Raw genomic sequence first — 15020 nt, forward strand, 5'->3', positions numbered from 1 at the left:
CACTGGATTCCCCCACCCCCAGGGTCAGGGCACACTGGATTCCCCCACCCCCAGGGTCAGGGCACACTGGATTCCCCTACCCCCAGGGTCAGGGCGCCTGGACCCCCCACCCTCAGGGTCAGGGCACACTGGATTCCCCCACCCCCAAGGTCAGGGTGCCTGGACCCCCCCACCCTCAGGGTCAGGGCACCTGGATTCACCCCACCTTCAAGGTCAGGGCACACTGGATTCCCCCCACCCCCAGCGTCAGGGCGCCTGGACCCCCCCACCCTCAGGGACCTCCAGGTGCCCCAGACTCACCCCACCTTCAGTGTCAGGGTGCCTGGACTCATCCCACCTTCAGGGTCCAGATGCCCCAGACTCACCCCACCTTCAGGGTCAGGGTGCCTCGATTCCACCCGCCCTCAGGGTCAGGATGCCTGGACTCACCCCACCCTCAGGGTCCGGGTGCCCTGGACTCACCCCACCCTCAGGGTCCGGGTGCCCCGGAGTCACCCCACCTTCAGGATCAGGGTACCTGGACTCACCCCACCATCAGGTGGATGGCACCCAGGAATGCCTGGTTCCCCCTACTGCATTGCATGGGGTCTCCTTAGTTAGGGGGTCCTGGGCCCAGGGCAGGTCAGGTCCTGGGAGGCTGGGTGCTGGTCACCCTGCATGGCCTGGATGGGAGCCCTGTGGTTGGAACTGAGCTCAGCCAGGCTTCCTGGTCAGTGTATGGCCGGGTCCACATATAGGAGCCACAGCCTAGAGAGGCCTAAACCCTCACCCAAGCCAGAGGCCACATGGCTGGAGAGGCTGCAGCACGGGTGCGGTTTCCATGGGAGGCTCCAGGGATGTCTCTGGTCAGCAGGGTGTGCCGGGCCCGAGGGAGCAGCCTGGACAGCCTGAGGACAGCCCCGAGGCTGAGGCCTCCACCCTGGACGTGTTCACAGAGAGGCTGCCGCCCAGCGGGCGGATAACCAAGACAGAGTCCCTTGTCATCCCCTCCACCAGGTGATGGGGGCTGGGCGGCTGGGCAGGTTGGCGATGCAGCTCTTAGGGGAGGGGCCATCAGGGGCATGAGTCGGGGTGGGTGCCTGTCAGACCAGCCTGATGAGTTCCCTCGGTTGTAGACAGCAGACTCAGGGCCTCGTCCCTCTTCTTAAAAAGGAGAAGCAAACCCCCTGCCCCAGCACTGGGTATCAAGCCTGCAGCCCCACATTCCGCCCTGTGTGTTTGAGGGCAGGGCCAGGCGTGTCTGCCCTTCTGCAGCTGCCCCCACAGCCCCCTGAGTAGCCCCTGCCTCAGCCAAAACACACACATCCACCAGTTTGATTCTTCCAGAATATCAATTTCATGTTTCTGTGATATTTGGGATTTTTTCCAAAGCAGTGAGTCTGGGCACTGACTTTCACCTTACGGCGGCACCGAGGTGCCTGTGTCCATGCTCTGGAGCCAGGTCGCCCTGGCAGCCTCAGCGCCCTGCACTGGCCTATACCTGGCTCTGCCCAGCTCCTGGCCCGGGCAGGGAGGGTGAGCTCAGTCCTCACAGTGGCTCCAAGGCTCCTGGCCTGGCTTGCAGTCTCACAGGCAGAGCTGCGTGGGGTCCCACTGGGGGCACGGCCTCTCTTGTACTCAGCTGCTGCTACGGTCCTCCCAGGGCTGGTGGCCTCTCTGTGTGGCCTGTGTTCCCACTGCCCATCAGTCGGCCCTGTGCTCACCCTTCCCTGTCCCCACCACAATGTGTAGGCCACTGCAAGCCTGCCCCTGCCCCTGCCCCTGTTCCTGCTGCTGCAGCCACTTAGCCTGTCCTGGTCTCCAATAGGTCCGAGGGGAAGCAGGCTGGCCGACGGGGCCGGAGCACGTCCCTGAAAGAACGGCAGGCAGCGAGGCCCCAGAATGAGCGGGCCAACAGTCTGGACAACGAGCGCTGCCCGGATGCCCGGAGCCAGCTACAGGTGCAGGTGCAGGTGGGGGTGGAGGGCGTAGCATGACCAGGAGGCAGGGCTCGTGGTCACCCTGGCACCAACCAGAGCAGGGCAAAAAGAGAAGTGCAGGGGGCCAAGGTTGCTGGGAGCATGCAGAGCATGCCTGGGCTTTGGAGGGTGCCTGCTGCACAGCAGGGCGGCTGGGTCATGGGTTGGTTTGTCAGGAAGGCCATGTGGACCCCAGGGCGAGTTCTGGTCCTTCTGCTGCCCTCCCTGGTCCAGGGCGGCCTCATTGCTTGGCTGATTTAGCCCAGGGGTGGTCTCCAAGCTGACCAGCTCTCTTCCTGCCACTGAGCCTCTGTGCACAGCTGCAGGGGGAGCAGGGGCACTGCAGACACCAGGGCTGGGGCGGTGGGGATGGGCGCTGTGCTTCTCTTCTGGGTGTGGACAGGGCTGTGTGCCTCCAGATCCCCAGGAAGACTGTGTATGACCAGCTCAACCACATCCTCATCTCCGATGACCAACTTCCCGAAAACATCATCCTCGTCAACACCTCGGACTGGCAGGGGCAGGTAGAGGTGCAGCCTCGTGGAGTGGAGGGTCAGGGTGTAGGACAGAGGAGAGTGGGCTCCTGAACCTGCCCCCAACCTGGCACACCCAGGTGCTGGAGCTGCAGGCTGTGGTTTGCCTGGACGTGCCTGGGGTCTCTGGAGACCCTGAGAGCTTTGGTGAGGGTCAGGTGCTGGGGGTGGCCCAGGCGGCTGTGCTGAAGTCAGCGTCTGCCTGTCCTCTGCCAGTTCCTCTCCGACGTCCTGCAGAGGCACACGCTCCCCGTGGTGTGCACATGCTCTCCCGCAGACGTCCAGGCAGCCTTCAGCACCATCGTCTCACGGATACAGAGATAGTGAGTTGGGCTCCACCCTGTACTCACCGCCCAAGTACCCCTCGGGGTCCCTGCACCCCACCTCTACCCATTGCTCTGGGGCTGGGCGCGTTCTGCACCTGGGGCTCTGGCTGGTGTCCACAGAGGCTGACCCATGGGCTCCTTGCAGCCTGGCCTGCCCTCAGTTGTGGGCGGGAGCAGCAGCCTGGCAGGTGTCCTGCCACACTGGAGGGGTGGCCACCTGGCCCGTCCTTGGAAGCCTGGGCCGAGGTCATGACTGTGTGGCCCCTCAGCCTGGGCACATTCGGGCATGTAGGGGTCCTGGGTTTGGGCAGCTCCAGGGCAGTTGTGGCATGAGCGGCCACAGGCACAGAGCCCCCTGGGCTCACACTGGCATCCTTGGACGGAGGACGGCTCCCCTGAGGCGTCTGTCCCCTCTCCGTCCCACCTGCCTCTGGATTGCAGCTGCAACTGCAATTCCCAGCCCCCGACCCCCGTGAAGATCGCCGTGGCGGGAGCGCAGCATTACCTCAGCGCCATCCTGCGGCTCTTCGTGGAGCAGCTATCCCACAAGACGCCCGACTGGCTCGGCTACATGCGCTTCCTGGTCATCCCGCTGGGTGAGCACCGCGCCGTCCACCTGGGCCTGGGCACAGACGCCATGGGCGGTGTGGCGTGGCGTGGTGTGGCGTGGTGTGGTGTGGCGTGACGTGGTGTGGTGTGTGGTGTGGTGTGACGTGGTGTGGTGTGTGGTGTGGTGTGACGTGGCGTGGTGTGATGTGGCGTGGTGTGGCGTGGTGTGGCGTGGTGTGGTGTGACGTGGTGTGGGGTCCCAGCTTGCCGCCCATTTGTTGTTTTTAAATGTTTGTTTGATACAGTAACACTTTGTTAATTTTAATTATATGCAGGATAACTTGATTGCCCTAAAACAGCCATATTTGGGTCAAGATAAAGCCATTGCCCTCTGAAGGGGCCTGAGCTGGGTGTCCCCTCCGTCAGTCGCTGTGATAACTCAATGCCAGTTTCGATTTCCCAAGTCAGAAGTGCAAAGCAGGGCTGGTTATTAATCCTCTCAAATCATCCAGGTCCTGTGTCGTCGAAATCTGTTACTTCTTTAGATCCAAACAATGTGTCTTTACCACAAAACCAACCCATCCAGCCTTAATCTGTTGAAAAGGCCCAGAGGTCCACAGGGTCTCTCCCTTGTGGCCCTCACGATGCCAACGTCAGAGCCCTGAGCCAGCCGAGGCCTCTGCACGGTCATATGTGCCCTGCTGGGCCTTCGTCAGTGGCACTCAGGGCTCTAGGACCTCAGCTCAGGGCTGGGCCTCCTTCAGCGGGGCCTCAGGCGCCCACCAGGGAGGGGCAGTGGTGGCTCTCTCTGTCGGTGGCAGGAAAGTAGGCTTGTCTGGAAGGCAGCAGCACAGGCACGGGGTCAGGTGGCCCAGCTTTTGGGCTGCGGTGGGAGCCTTGCAGCTTCAAGTCCCCCGTGGTGACACCAGCCCCACCCCTGGCATGCAGGCTCCCACCCCGTGGCCAGGTACCTAGGCTCTGTGGACTACCGCTACAACAACTTCTTCCAGGACCTGGCCTGGAGAGACCTGTTCAACAAGCTGGAGGCCCAGAGTGCGGGTGAGGCCCGGGCACGTCCACAGCCCACGCCACTGCGGGAGGAAGGGGCCCTGGTCTCCCCAGATGCCATGCCCAGGAGGCCCTGCACCTGCTCAGGCTCAGCGTCAGGGAAGAGGCCATGGACAGGGCCCGCTGGGGCCTTGGCTAGGACGCCTCCTATTCCCCTGAGCTTCGGAATGTTGGAAGCTGTGGGGCCTGTCTGGGAAGCGGCAGGCACAGCCCTTCAGGTCTTCCCGCATTTGCCCTGGTACCGCCTTGAGAGTAGAGGACCAGGGCCCCTCAGCCACAGCCAGCAAGCCCTGCTGCACTTCGGGGTGTGGGAGGCTTGGGTAGGGCACCGGGGAGGCCCGGCTCAGCCCCGCCTGAAACCCCACCTGGCGCCAGCCTCATCCCCCACCACCTCCTCCCCCTGCAGTACAGGACACGCCGGACATTGTGTCGCGCATCACCCAGTACATCGCAGGGGCCAACTGTGCCCACCAGCTCCCCATCGCAGAGGCCATGCTGACCTACAAGCAGAAGAGGTAACACGGTGGGCCCGGGTACCATGCCACAGGCTGTTACCAGCCACCAACCCTCCGCGGGCCTCCCCACACACTGCTGGGCTCAGCCTGGTAGGCCGAAAGACCCTGCACCGGGCTTAGACCAGAGCCTAGGTCAGCCGGGCACCTCCAGGCCTTCCTGACAGCAGGCGCTTCCCCCCACCCCAGATCTCTCATAGTAAGCGCCGTTTCCACACCTGTTTCTGTGCATGTTGAAACCCCACGTGATGAGAAGTTGACAGGATGGACAGCTGTCATGGGGCTAGGGTGGCAGTGGCCCAGCTCCTCTAGTCTGGGCACCTGTTCCTTCCACAGACTGGGTTTCCCGGGCTGGGGAACCGAGGAGTCCCTGGGCCTCAGGCCCCGTGGGTGAGTGATCAGCCTGTGTCCTCACCTGCCCAGAGCAGGACAGTGCTCAGGAGCCCCGGGCTGAAAGCCCTGCACAGACCTGTCTGTCCCACCCGGCGCCTCCTCCCTGCACGTCCGGCGCCAGCTGTCCCACACTTCCCTAGACTATGGGGGAGAGAGCTGAGTGCAAGGCGCAGAGCCGGCGCTCACGGGCTCTCCCACACAGGAACCCCAGCGAGGTGGGAGCCACTGAGTGCCCTCGGCAGTCCCCGGAGGGCTCCTGAGGGCATCGTAACGTGTCTGTGTTTTCTCTTTTGGTGGCTTTCTGAAAAGGAAAAAGCATTTTCATTTTGACTTTACCTTAAGGTATGGCTCTCTGGGTCTGCCTCCCACCCTGTCTGTCCCCAGGCTGGTCTTTAGGGCTTGTTTAGCAGCGTCACCATCTGGATCACCCTGCTGTCCTGTCTCCGGACTGGGAGTCAGGCCCTGAGGGCCACCAGCTGCAGGCTGAGAGCCCGCGTGGGGGAGGGCAGGTGGCCCCAACCGGAGTCACTTGGTGCTGACGTGCACCCTTTTCCGCCATCCAGTCTCTCACACTGAGTCAGGAAAGCAGCAGATGCGCCCTCCTGTCGCCGGGCCAGGCCCGTGTGCTGGGACTCCACCCCAGAGCCCTGAAGCCTGCAGATCAGCCAGGCAGGCCTTGCCTCCCCTCTGGTTTGGCCCTGGGTTTTGGTTTAAGACGTGGCCAGGTTTAGCCCCTCCTCATTTTAAACCAGGAGCGAGTGGCTGATGTAAACACCAGGGCCACCTGGGCCAGGCTGTGCCCCAGGCCCTTCATGTTTGTTAACCTGGCAGCAGCCTAGCAGGGGCACTGGTGCACGCCCTACACATGGGGACGCTGAGGCAAGTAGATAAGGAGCAGGCCCGGTGACACGGCAGTCAGCGGCTGTGCCCTGGGCTGCCTACACGCTGCAGAGCCTGGCTCCCAGGGCTCCCTTGAGCACCCGGGGCCAGCAGAGAGGGCTTAGCAGCATCTTGTGGCTCACCTGGAGATGGAGCCAAACTACTGAGACCTCCAAATGGGGGTGAAGAGCTTTTGTTCTGAGGCAGCTTCACCCCCTAAAACCTTCCATGTTAGAGCCAAGTTCCAGGCACCCCCCGAGCTGCCCTTTCAGACAGAGCCATCCCTTTTCCTTGGCCAGGTGTGTCCTGCTGCAGGGTGGAGGACCCTGCCGGTCCTCCCATGGGGCTCGTTCTCCGCTCCGTGTCTTCTGCCCTGTGTGAGGTCATTTGCTGTCCTAGGAAACCCACCCCCACCCCCCACCACAGTGCAGGGTAGTTGGGTCCCTGGGGCCCCCTTGCTGGAAATACTGCAGGCCTAGGAGCTGCTCGAAGTGGACAGCCTGGGACCACCCACAGCTGCAGGGCTGGGCGCTAGGAAGATACAGGAAGGGGGCTGAGCATCCTACGTCTTGTCCTGCTAAACAAGCCTTTGCAGGTGAAAGACCAGCCATGGGGGCCTCTCCCCTGCTGACCCCCGGCGGCCTGCGCCCTTGCCCCCGGCTGTGGCACGAAGAGCCTGCAGCATGCTCTGGCTGCCCGGGCTGCCTCAGGCTGTGGATGCAGCTTCTTGTCTCTCCCAGGTCAGCTCTTCTGAGCAGCAAGCCAGGGCCTTAGGAGACCCTAACACCCACTCCCACCCTGCTCCTGCCCCTGCCTCCGCGTTACAGGGGTGACACTGGCTGCCTCCGCGTTACAGGGGTGACACTGGCTGCCTCCGCGTTACAGGGGTGACACTGGCTGCCTCCGCGTTACAGGGGTGACACTGGCTGCCTGGGGCCCTGGAAGGAACCCAGCGAAGGCCATGAGTGTCTTACCTGCTGTCTCTACCCAGAGGAGGGTCAGTCGGGAGACTGACAGAGGGCAGGTGGCAGGTGGTGGCACAGCCCTTGTGGCGGGGGACCTGTGCAGAGTCCTCTCCAGCCAGGCTCCCCTGCGAGAGTCCCTTGTGAGATGACCCCTGCTGGCCTGCCCTCCTCTGCCCAGAATGGCATTCCTTCTATGAGGGCAGGCCAGGCCTGGAGGGTGGCCACAAGCCCCAGCCTGCCCGTGCAGCACGCATGGGTGAAAAGGGCTGCTCAGGCATCCGGCAGCTTGCCAAGAGCCATGCAGAGTGGCCCCCAGGGCATCTGCACCCTCCGTGCCTGCGGGGCCTCCCCACGCCGCGGTGGTGTGCTCCTTACGCTCCTGACCACTCTGCCTCCATGGACATGTGTGTGCCTCCAGGGTCAGGGTGAGGGTCTCAGTGTCCAGCTGGTGTCATCCCTGTCATATCAGCCCATGTCCAGGGCTGGGTGCTGTCTGCATGGCCCAGAGGTGCAGCTTGGCTTTGGGAGTTCCAGCAACATCCCTGTGTTGTAATGTCTCCTGCATTCGGCCCTCATGTGCCACACACTGCCCCATGGACCTCAGAGCAGAGCATGGATGGGAGACCACCCTGCCATGGCTGGCTCGGTGGGGGGTCTGGCTCGGCAGAGGGCAGGTGGCCCCGGGAATTGGAGCTACCTGTGCCCTGGGGACCAGCAGCCGCCACCTGCCTTCTGTGCCTTTTCACGTGCCTGGGAGGACACAGATGTCACTGAGATTTCCAAACACCGGTCTGCTCAACGAGGATAGAGGGATGTCAAGGGCCACGCCCAGGCACTCCTGCTTGACAGCTGTGGACAGAGCCAGGGTGCTGGGGGGCCAAGAGGTCGCCCTGCGCCGTCCTGAGGCAGAGGCGGGCCTGAACACTGGATGTGCATCGCTTTATGTTATTTGAACTGGACAAGAAGAGGGGAAAGTTTATCTTTCAACTCTCTTTTCCTTAGAAATGGAACTAGGCCTGGGGCATCTTTAATGGGATGGACGAAATCTGTAGGTGGCTTCATCCAGATGCATTTGCCAGGCCTTCTGCAGAGGGCGGGCCAGGAGCTATCCAGGTTGGCGTCCAGGGAGGGTGGGTCTTGCCAGCCGCCATCTCCTCACACTGGCGCTGCGAAGACAGGGACGGCACCTGCTGGGACCAGCCGTGGGGGCTGCCTCCTGGGAGTGTCCTCTGGACCAGCCCCCGGGCAGGGGCTGTTCTGCTCGTGGGCACACTTGGTGTGGAGCACTGGGATCAAGCCTCTGCCCTGCAGGGCTCTTGGGGAGATAGTGCTGCTGGTCCTGGGAGCTGGTGCTCCAGACAGACGGCCGGGCTGGGCCTGTGGCATCCTCCCCTGGGCCTCTTTCCTGCAAGGGATTCTCCCTGTGCTGGACAACAACCCAAGGGAGGGCTGGGGCCCCTGGGCGAGCCCATGTCCTGCACCTGGTGCGGGGCTGTCCCTGAGGGGCACCCTGCTGGCCTGGCCATTCTTGTCCTGCCCCCAGTGCTCCAGGGGCAACAGGTGCTCCTCTGCAATGTGTGCGCACAGTCTCCACCTGTAAGACAGCCACTTGCTGGTATCAGACTCTGCAGTTTGGGGAAATGGGACAGAAGAGACAGCTGGGAGAACTGCCCAGAGAGACGGCACCAGTTGCTGATGTGGTCTGGCTGAGGAAGCCGGGCGGGGAGGCACCCTTGTCCCTAAGTGCAGGCCACAGGGAGCCTTGAGGCCAGCAGAGAGAAGGAAAGAGGGGAACCAGACCCATTCCATCACTCAGGATAGGCCTGCCCTCTGGATCTTTCCTGGGGCCCAGAAGGAGATGCCCCACCTCACCCTAGCTGCCGGCAGGGCCTCATGCTGTGCTGGCCCCTTGTCTTGTGGGAGAGCTTCCTGGGCCCGAGCCCAGGTTGCAGTGGCCACGGTCAGCAGGAGCCTGCGCGAGCCAGACCACAGGACAGCCCTGCTTGAGCCGCACACATCGGAGGGGCAGACAGACGGGTCCTCTCAGCAGCCCTACAGCTCCTTTACTCACACCCTTGGCATCTTCACGTGGACGGGCTGTGACCAGACCTCTAGAAGAGGCTGCTGTTATCTGCCAAATGTTGTATGGGGCCAAGTCCAGACAAAACCTCCACTGCCCACCGAGCACATCATCTCACGTGGGTCATGGCCTGGGGCGTGCTGGGCCTGCCTGCAGGCTGTGCTTGGGGTGTTCTGGTACAGTGGCCTCTCGTGGGCACGGACATTACCCAGATGGTCTGGAGAAAACCTCTCTGCCCTGGCTTTGGTGCTGCTGATTACCAGAGAGGGTCCAGGCTCCTCCTGGGAGTCCTAGGGCACCAGTAGCTGCCCTTATCCCAGCGGAGCAGGGGTGCCCAGCTTGGTGGAGCAGCGGAAATGTAGGCTGGACGGGGCTGAGCTGGCTGCGTGGGCGTTGGGCACCTAGGATAGCTGAGTGAATCCCTCCATGGAGCTCTGCCTTCTGGCCTGTCCTGACCATGGGTGCACAGAGACCCCTTTGTCCTTCTTGCATGTCAGCATGTCAGAAGGGGCCCAAACTTTGGTCCTGGGGGTCAGGCCAGGGCTGGCAGTGGTTTGGGATGGGTGGGGCTGGGACACACTGGGCAGGGCCGACTGGGGCAGGGTCGTGGCCCTGGGGCTGCGCCAGGTTCTCAGGCCAAGAGGGAGCTGTGCCCAACAGGCGGGGCTGTGCCCTGAGGAGAGCTTAACTGTCTGTTTCCTTGCTCTTAGCCCTGACGAAGAGTCCTCCCAAAAGTTCATTCCCTTTGTCGGGGTGAGTACTGGCCAGCTTGATGTGATGGGAAACCACATACCCGCCAACTTGTCTTTTATAGTCAGAACATTTGAGGATGGACTTCATATATTCCAGAACCTTCCCACAGATACGAGCTGGGGATTTGCCTTCCCATCTGGCCTCTCTCAAAGCTCGCTTCCTTCCCTACCGGACTTGGGTGTGGAGCCAGAGGTTGTTGGCTCCCCCCAGCTCTGTCTTGGGGGCTGATCCACGGAAGCAGAGACAGTTCGGTGGGGCAAGACCTCAGGAACACCCAGCGTCTCGAGAGGAGAGACCCTGCCCGGGTTGGAGAGGGTGCTTCTGTCCTCTAGGAAGCCAAGGCCCCGGGAGCTTCCTAGTGTGCACTCTGGGTCTGTGGCCTGCAGTGTGTGGGTTTCAGTTCCTGTCCTGCCCAGGGTTAGGGCTGCTTCTGCCAGCCAGGCCATCTCCCTGCCAGCCCTGGGTCTCCACAGCCTATTCCCTGCCCATCTTTTCATCCTGTTGTGTGGCCTCCCTCCCACCAGGTGTCTGCCATGAGACAGACCCACAGGACCTGGCAGACGGGTTGCCCGGGCAGGGGAAGGGTCTCTGGGCTCAGTTTCCCCAGTGGTGGAACAGAGGCCTTTCCGTGCATCGTGCAGTGGTTGGGTTTGCTGAGGGCTCTAGGGTGATGGCTGGCCCTCTAGGAGGGTGGAGTTCATCTTGAACAGTGGCTGCCCAAGGAGCTTTCTCTGGTGACAAGAGTATGCCATGCTCGGGCACACAGGCCTTCCCATGCAATCCCACTGAGTCACTGGGATTCACGGTAGATCTACACAACCACCTGTGGCTCATGGCTGCTATGCAGGGCCTGGCAGGCCCGGGGCCTATCCCCATTGGTCTGCCAGGGTCCCTTTCACCAGCATACTGGTCTTACTGGACACGTGGTTTGCAGCTGCCCCGAGGGCCGCCTTTGGGAGAGACATGTCCCTCCTGCTGAGGCCACGCACCCTGAGCACTGTCTGTCCCCACGTGGCTGCCCCTGCATCATGGGAGTGGTGGCCATGGTGGGGAGGCAGGAGCCCCACTGGGAAGGCAGTGGGCTAGCTGAACCCCACGGCTTTCACCAGCCAGTGCCTGTTGTTTTCTAGGTTGTGAAGGTTGGAATTGTGGAGCCATCCTCCGCCACATCAGGTAACACCATCCCACCCTGAGGCCTTGTGAATGGCCCGTGGGTAGGCCGCGGGAGCACAGTCACTCTGGTCCTGCAGACCAGACCAACCCTTCAGGGCCTGAGAGCTGCCACGTTCCAGTCTTGCTGTGGTGCTTCTGCTCTGTGGGGGGTTCATCCTCCGGGGACTGCTGTCATGAAGCCCCACATCAAGGCTGGCAGGGCCGTCTTCCAAAAACGGAGGAGAATCCGAGACCCTCCTGTCTCACACAGGCCACTGGGGACTCCCGCCCTGCCCACCCCTAGGGTCTGCCTGGCCTTCTGGCCACATCCTGCTCCAGAGGGCCTGGGCAGAGCAACAGGTGGGCTCAGCCTGCCCTATGACTCCTCCCCAAAGGCGACTCGGACGACGCAGCCCCCTCGGGCTCTGGCGCGCTCTCCTCCACCCCGCCGTCCACATCTCCTGCGGCCAAGGAGGCCTCACCCACTCCGCCCTCCTCCCCGTCGGTGAGCGGAGGCCTGTCCTCCCCCAGGTAAAGGCCCCGCGCAGCTCAGCACGTTTCACTTGCCCGCCCCACCACGTGCTGCCTGATTCAGTCATCCTCTCCCACGTCACATCCACCTCCCAGGGCACCTGGCCTGTCGGCCACGCAGACGGAGGGGCTCTGCAGGACGGCTGGGGCCTCTCTGGCCACCTCCTGCCACAGATCAGGGGTTGGGGGCAGGACCTCTAGGGGACAGAAACTCCCACACAGTGAATAAACATGGGCGTTGTGCTGGGCTGTCTCTCAGCTCTGCACACATTGGGGCTTTTAAAAACAAGCTGAGGGCAGAAGGCGCAAGAGACGAGAGTCTCTAGGCGGTCCTCATGGGGTCGGCTTTGACAGCTGTGCTGAGGCCCCGCCAGCCCGCGTGGGTCTCTCTGAAGCAGACCTTACTCAAGTGTAACTAAGCCACAGAGGGTGTAGGCCCCAAGGCCAGGCATGGTGCTGCTGCTGCGTGCAGGGCTCACACCAGCAGACCCCGACCCCCTGCCTCTGTGTTTCCAACCGCTGGCTCCTTCCAGGCTGCGCCTGAGGGAGCTGGTTCACATAGGCCCTCAAGACTCCAAGGGACAGCTTGGAGAATGGGTGGCCTCCTGCCGCCAGGAGAATGGGTGGACGGGCCCCCCAGGCCGGGGCTCTCCTGTCGCCAGGAGAGTGGGTGGATGGGCCCCCCAGGCCTGGGCTCTCCTGTCGCCAGGCTCCCTGTAATCTACACAGGATGGCTCCCTGTGATTTATGCAGGACCCTTCTGGGGGTGACTGGGCATGTGAACAGCTCCACAGAGCATGCTCCAAGCACCCTCCTCTGCTGGCAAGTTGGCACAGGTGCTGGCTGTCACCTCCTGGCCTGTCACAGGGACAGTGATGTCCCCATCACTAGGCCGAAGGATGCAGGTGTGAGCGCCTCCCTCTGCCTTTCCCAGCCAGGGTGTCGGCGCCGAGCTGATGGGGCTGCAGGTGGACTACTGGACAGCAGCACAGCCCGCGGACAGGAAGAGGGACGCCGAGAAGAAGGACCTGCCTGTCACCAAAAACACGCTCAAGTGCACTTTCCGGTCCCTCCAGGTCAGCAGGCTGCCCAGCAGCGGCGAGGCTGCGGCCACGCCCACCATGTCCATGACCGTAGTCACCAAGGAGAAGAACAAGAAGGGTGAGGTGGGACAGGCTATACGGCCACATGGCACAGAAGGGCGGCTCGGCGGGAGCGGGCAGCTCGCAGTCAACAGGGATGGCAGCCTCCTGGCTGGCCTCGGGCAGCCCACGTGCGCAGGCAGGGGTGGGTGGGGTGAGGGAGCCTAAACCCTGAAGGCAATGAGGGTCAGGCGCTTCTGACCAGGGCCTCAGGCAGAGGCCAGCTGGGCAGGCAGGAGAGCAACTCCTCGGTCACCGTGGAAGGCAGGTTTCCTAGGTGAGTGGGGCCGTGACCAGCTGAGCCCCCAGTGCCTCCCCCACACGTACCCCCAGCCCTGACCCTGAAGGAGCAGCAAGATGACAGCAGGGCCTCTTTTCTCCTTCCAGTGATGTTTCTGCCCAAGAAAGCAAAGGACAAAGATGTGGAGTCCAAGAGCCAGTGCATCGAGGGCATCAGCCGGCTCATCTGCACTGCCAGGCAGCAGCAGAACATGCTGCGGGGTGAGCGCCATGGGCCCCGGGGTCTGTAAAGTGGGACGTAGGTGAGAGCATAGCAGGGCTGCTTTGGAGTCCACCATAGGAGCTGCGGCGTCTTGCTGTGACACGCACATTCCATGAAGCCCTCGGTGAAGACGACAGCTTTCCAAATGCTGAGAAAGAATTTTTCAACCCTTTTTGCTTTTTAAAAATAATGACTTGTTTTTTTTTTTTTGAGACGGAGTTTTGCTCGTTACCCAGGCTGGAGTGCAATGGTGCAATCTTGGCTCACTGCACTCTCCGCCTCCTAGGTTCAAGCAGTTCTCCTGCCTGAGCCCCCCAAGTAGCTGGGAGTACAGGTGCACGCCACTGCACCCGGCTAATTTTTTGTATTTTTAGTAGAGATGAGGTTTCACCGTGTTGGCCAGGCAGGTCTTGAACTCCTGACCTCAGGTGATCCGCCTGCCTCTGCCTCCCGAAGTGCTGGGATTACAAGTGTGAGCCACCACACCCAGCCTAAAAATAGTGACTTGTAATTTAAAAGCATTTTGGAGTTACTCTGCAAGTACCTGTTTCAGAAACAGCTCTGGGAGGCCTTCCTCTTTTTGAGCACGGGTCAGATGACCTCCAGGTCAGCATGGCCCTGTCTCCCCACAGGGGTCTCTGTTTTAAGGGGGCTCCCAGTGTCTTCTCCCCACCTGTGCAGGTGGAGATGGATGTGGACCAGCAGCGCCTGGCAGGAGGCGGTGGGGTCTGTTCCTCCCACCTGCAGGCAGCCCTGGGGGAAGTGCTGCCCTCCTCACCCCCCAGGGCTCTGAGGTGTGGAAGGGCAGGGGCAGGAACGGCGTCCCTCAGGAGCCAGCGTGACCCTGGAGCCCCCGAGTCCCTGAGGAAAGTGTTGGTGCCCTCCAGCATGGGGCTCCTTCTCATCCTGTACCCCTGGCTGCTACCCAGCCTGGTGGGCCAGGCAGGCAGGTGGACAGGGTGGGCAGGCGGGCAGGCGGTCAGGCAGCCCTCTCCCACAGTCCTCATCGACGGGGTGGAGTGCAGCGACGTCAAGTTCTTCCAGCTGGCCGCGCAGTGGTCCTCGCACGTGAAGCACTTCCCCATCTGCATCTTCGGACACTCCAAGGCCACCTTCTAGCCCCACCCACCGAGAGGCCCACCTCCCGCCCCACGCTAGGAGGGGCCCAGCTGCATTTCTGTTAACATTTCAGTTTACTACAGAGACAGACCCTTAAAACACAAAGAGAAACAGTCTTAAGTATGAATGTGCTCACAACCTGGAAACTAACGGGGGAGCTCCTGCCAGGAGCCGAATAACTGCTCTGCTTATTAACCCCAACGTTCGGCCCGGGGCTGGGAGGCCAGAAGGACGGTGCTGAGCTGCGGATCGCAGAAGGCGTGCTCTGGTCTCAGGAGCCACCCAGAGCCTCCATGTCCTGTTCTTCCGGAAAGTCAGGACTCTGCTTCCTCAGGGAGCCTGGGGCAGGCGGAGCTCAGTGGCCTCAGGCCGAGGGGCCATGGGGCCGCTCAGTCCCGTTGGGGGTGTCCTGAGTTAAGCCTGGGGGGCCATCCTGCCCGCCTGAGAGATGCCCCCAGCACCGCACACTCGTGGTTCCCAATAAACTCCTGCCTGCGGCGGAGGTTTTATAGCAGCAGATATTTTTAATGCTTTTAAATACATGTTCTAATGTAGCTG

The 15020-nt window shown here is 62.1% G+C and overlaps 1 protein-coding gene across 1 annotated transcript in view; it reads left to right on the forward strand.

Moving 5' to 3' along the window:
* PACS2 (phosphofurin acidic cluster sorting protein 2) overlaps nucleotides 1–15020 on the forward strand; it is a 73502-nt gene extending 58482 nt beyond the window's left edge. Inside the window, exons 12-25 of the mRNA XM_011982907.1 lie at nucleotides 854–996; nucleotides 1808–1952; nucleotides 2378–2482; nucleotides 2708–2814; nucleotides 3259–3413; nucleotides 4315–4425; nucleotides 4841–4949; nucleotides 5649–5681; nucleotides 9974–10016; nucleotides 11147–11189; nucleotides 11564–11699; nucleotides 12634–12860; nucleotides 13229–13342; nucleotides 14344–15020. Of these exons, the coding sequence (XP_011838297.1) occupies nucleotides 854–996; nucleotides 1808–1952; nucleotides 2378–2482; nucleotides 2708–2814; nucleotides 3259–3413; nucleotides 4315–4425; nucleotides 4841–4949; nucleotides 5649–5681; nucleotides 9974–10016; nucleotides 11147–11189; nucleotides 11564–11699; nucleotides 12634–12860; nucleotides 13229–13342; nucleotides 14344–14462 (1590 nt within the window). The 3' untranslated portion in view covers nucleotides 14463–15020. The remainder of the gene's footprint in view (nucleotides 1–853; nucleotides 997–1807; nucleotides 1953–2377; nucleotides 2483–2707; nucleotides 2815–3258; nucleotides 3414–4314; nucleotides 4426–4840; nucleotides 4950–5648; nucleotides 5682–9973; nucleotides 10017–11146; nucleotides 11190–11563; nucleotides 11700–12633; nucleotides 12861–13228; nucleotides 13343–14343) is intronic.

The sequence above is a fragment of the Mandrillus leucophaeus genome, unplaced genomic scaffold, assembly GCF_000951045.1.
Source record: "Mandrillus leucophaeus isolate KB7577 unplaced genomic scaffold, Mleu.le_1.0 Scaffold244, whole genome shotgun sequence".
NCBI classification, from domain to species: domain Eukaryota; kingdom Metazoa; phylum Chordata; class Mammalia; order Primates; family Cercopithecidae; genus Mandrillus; species Mandrillus leucophaeus.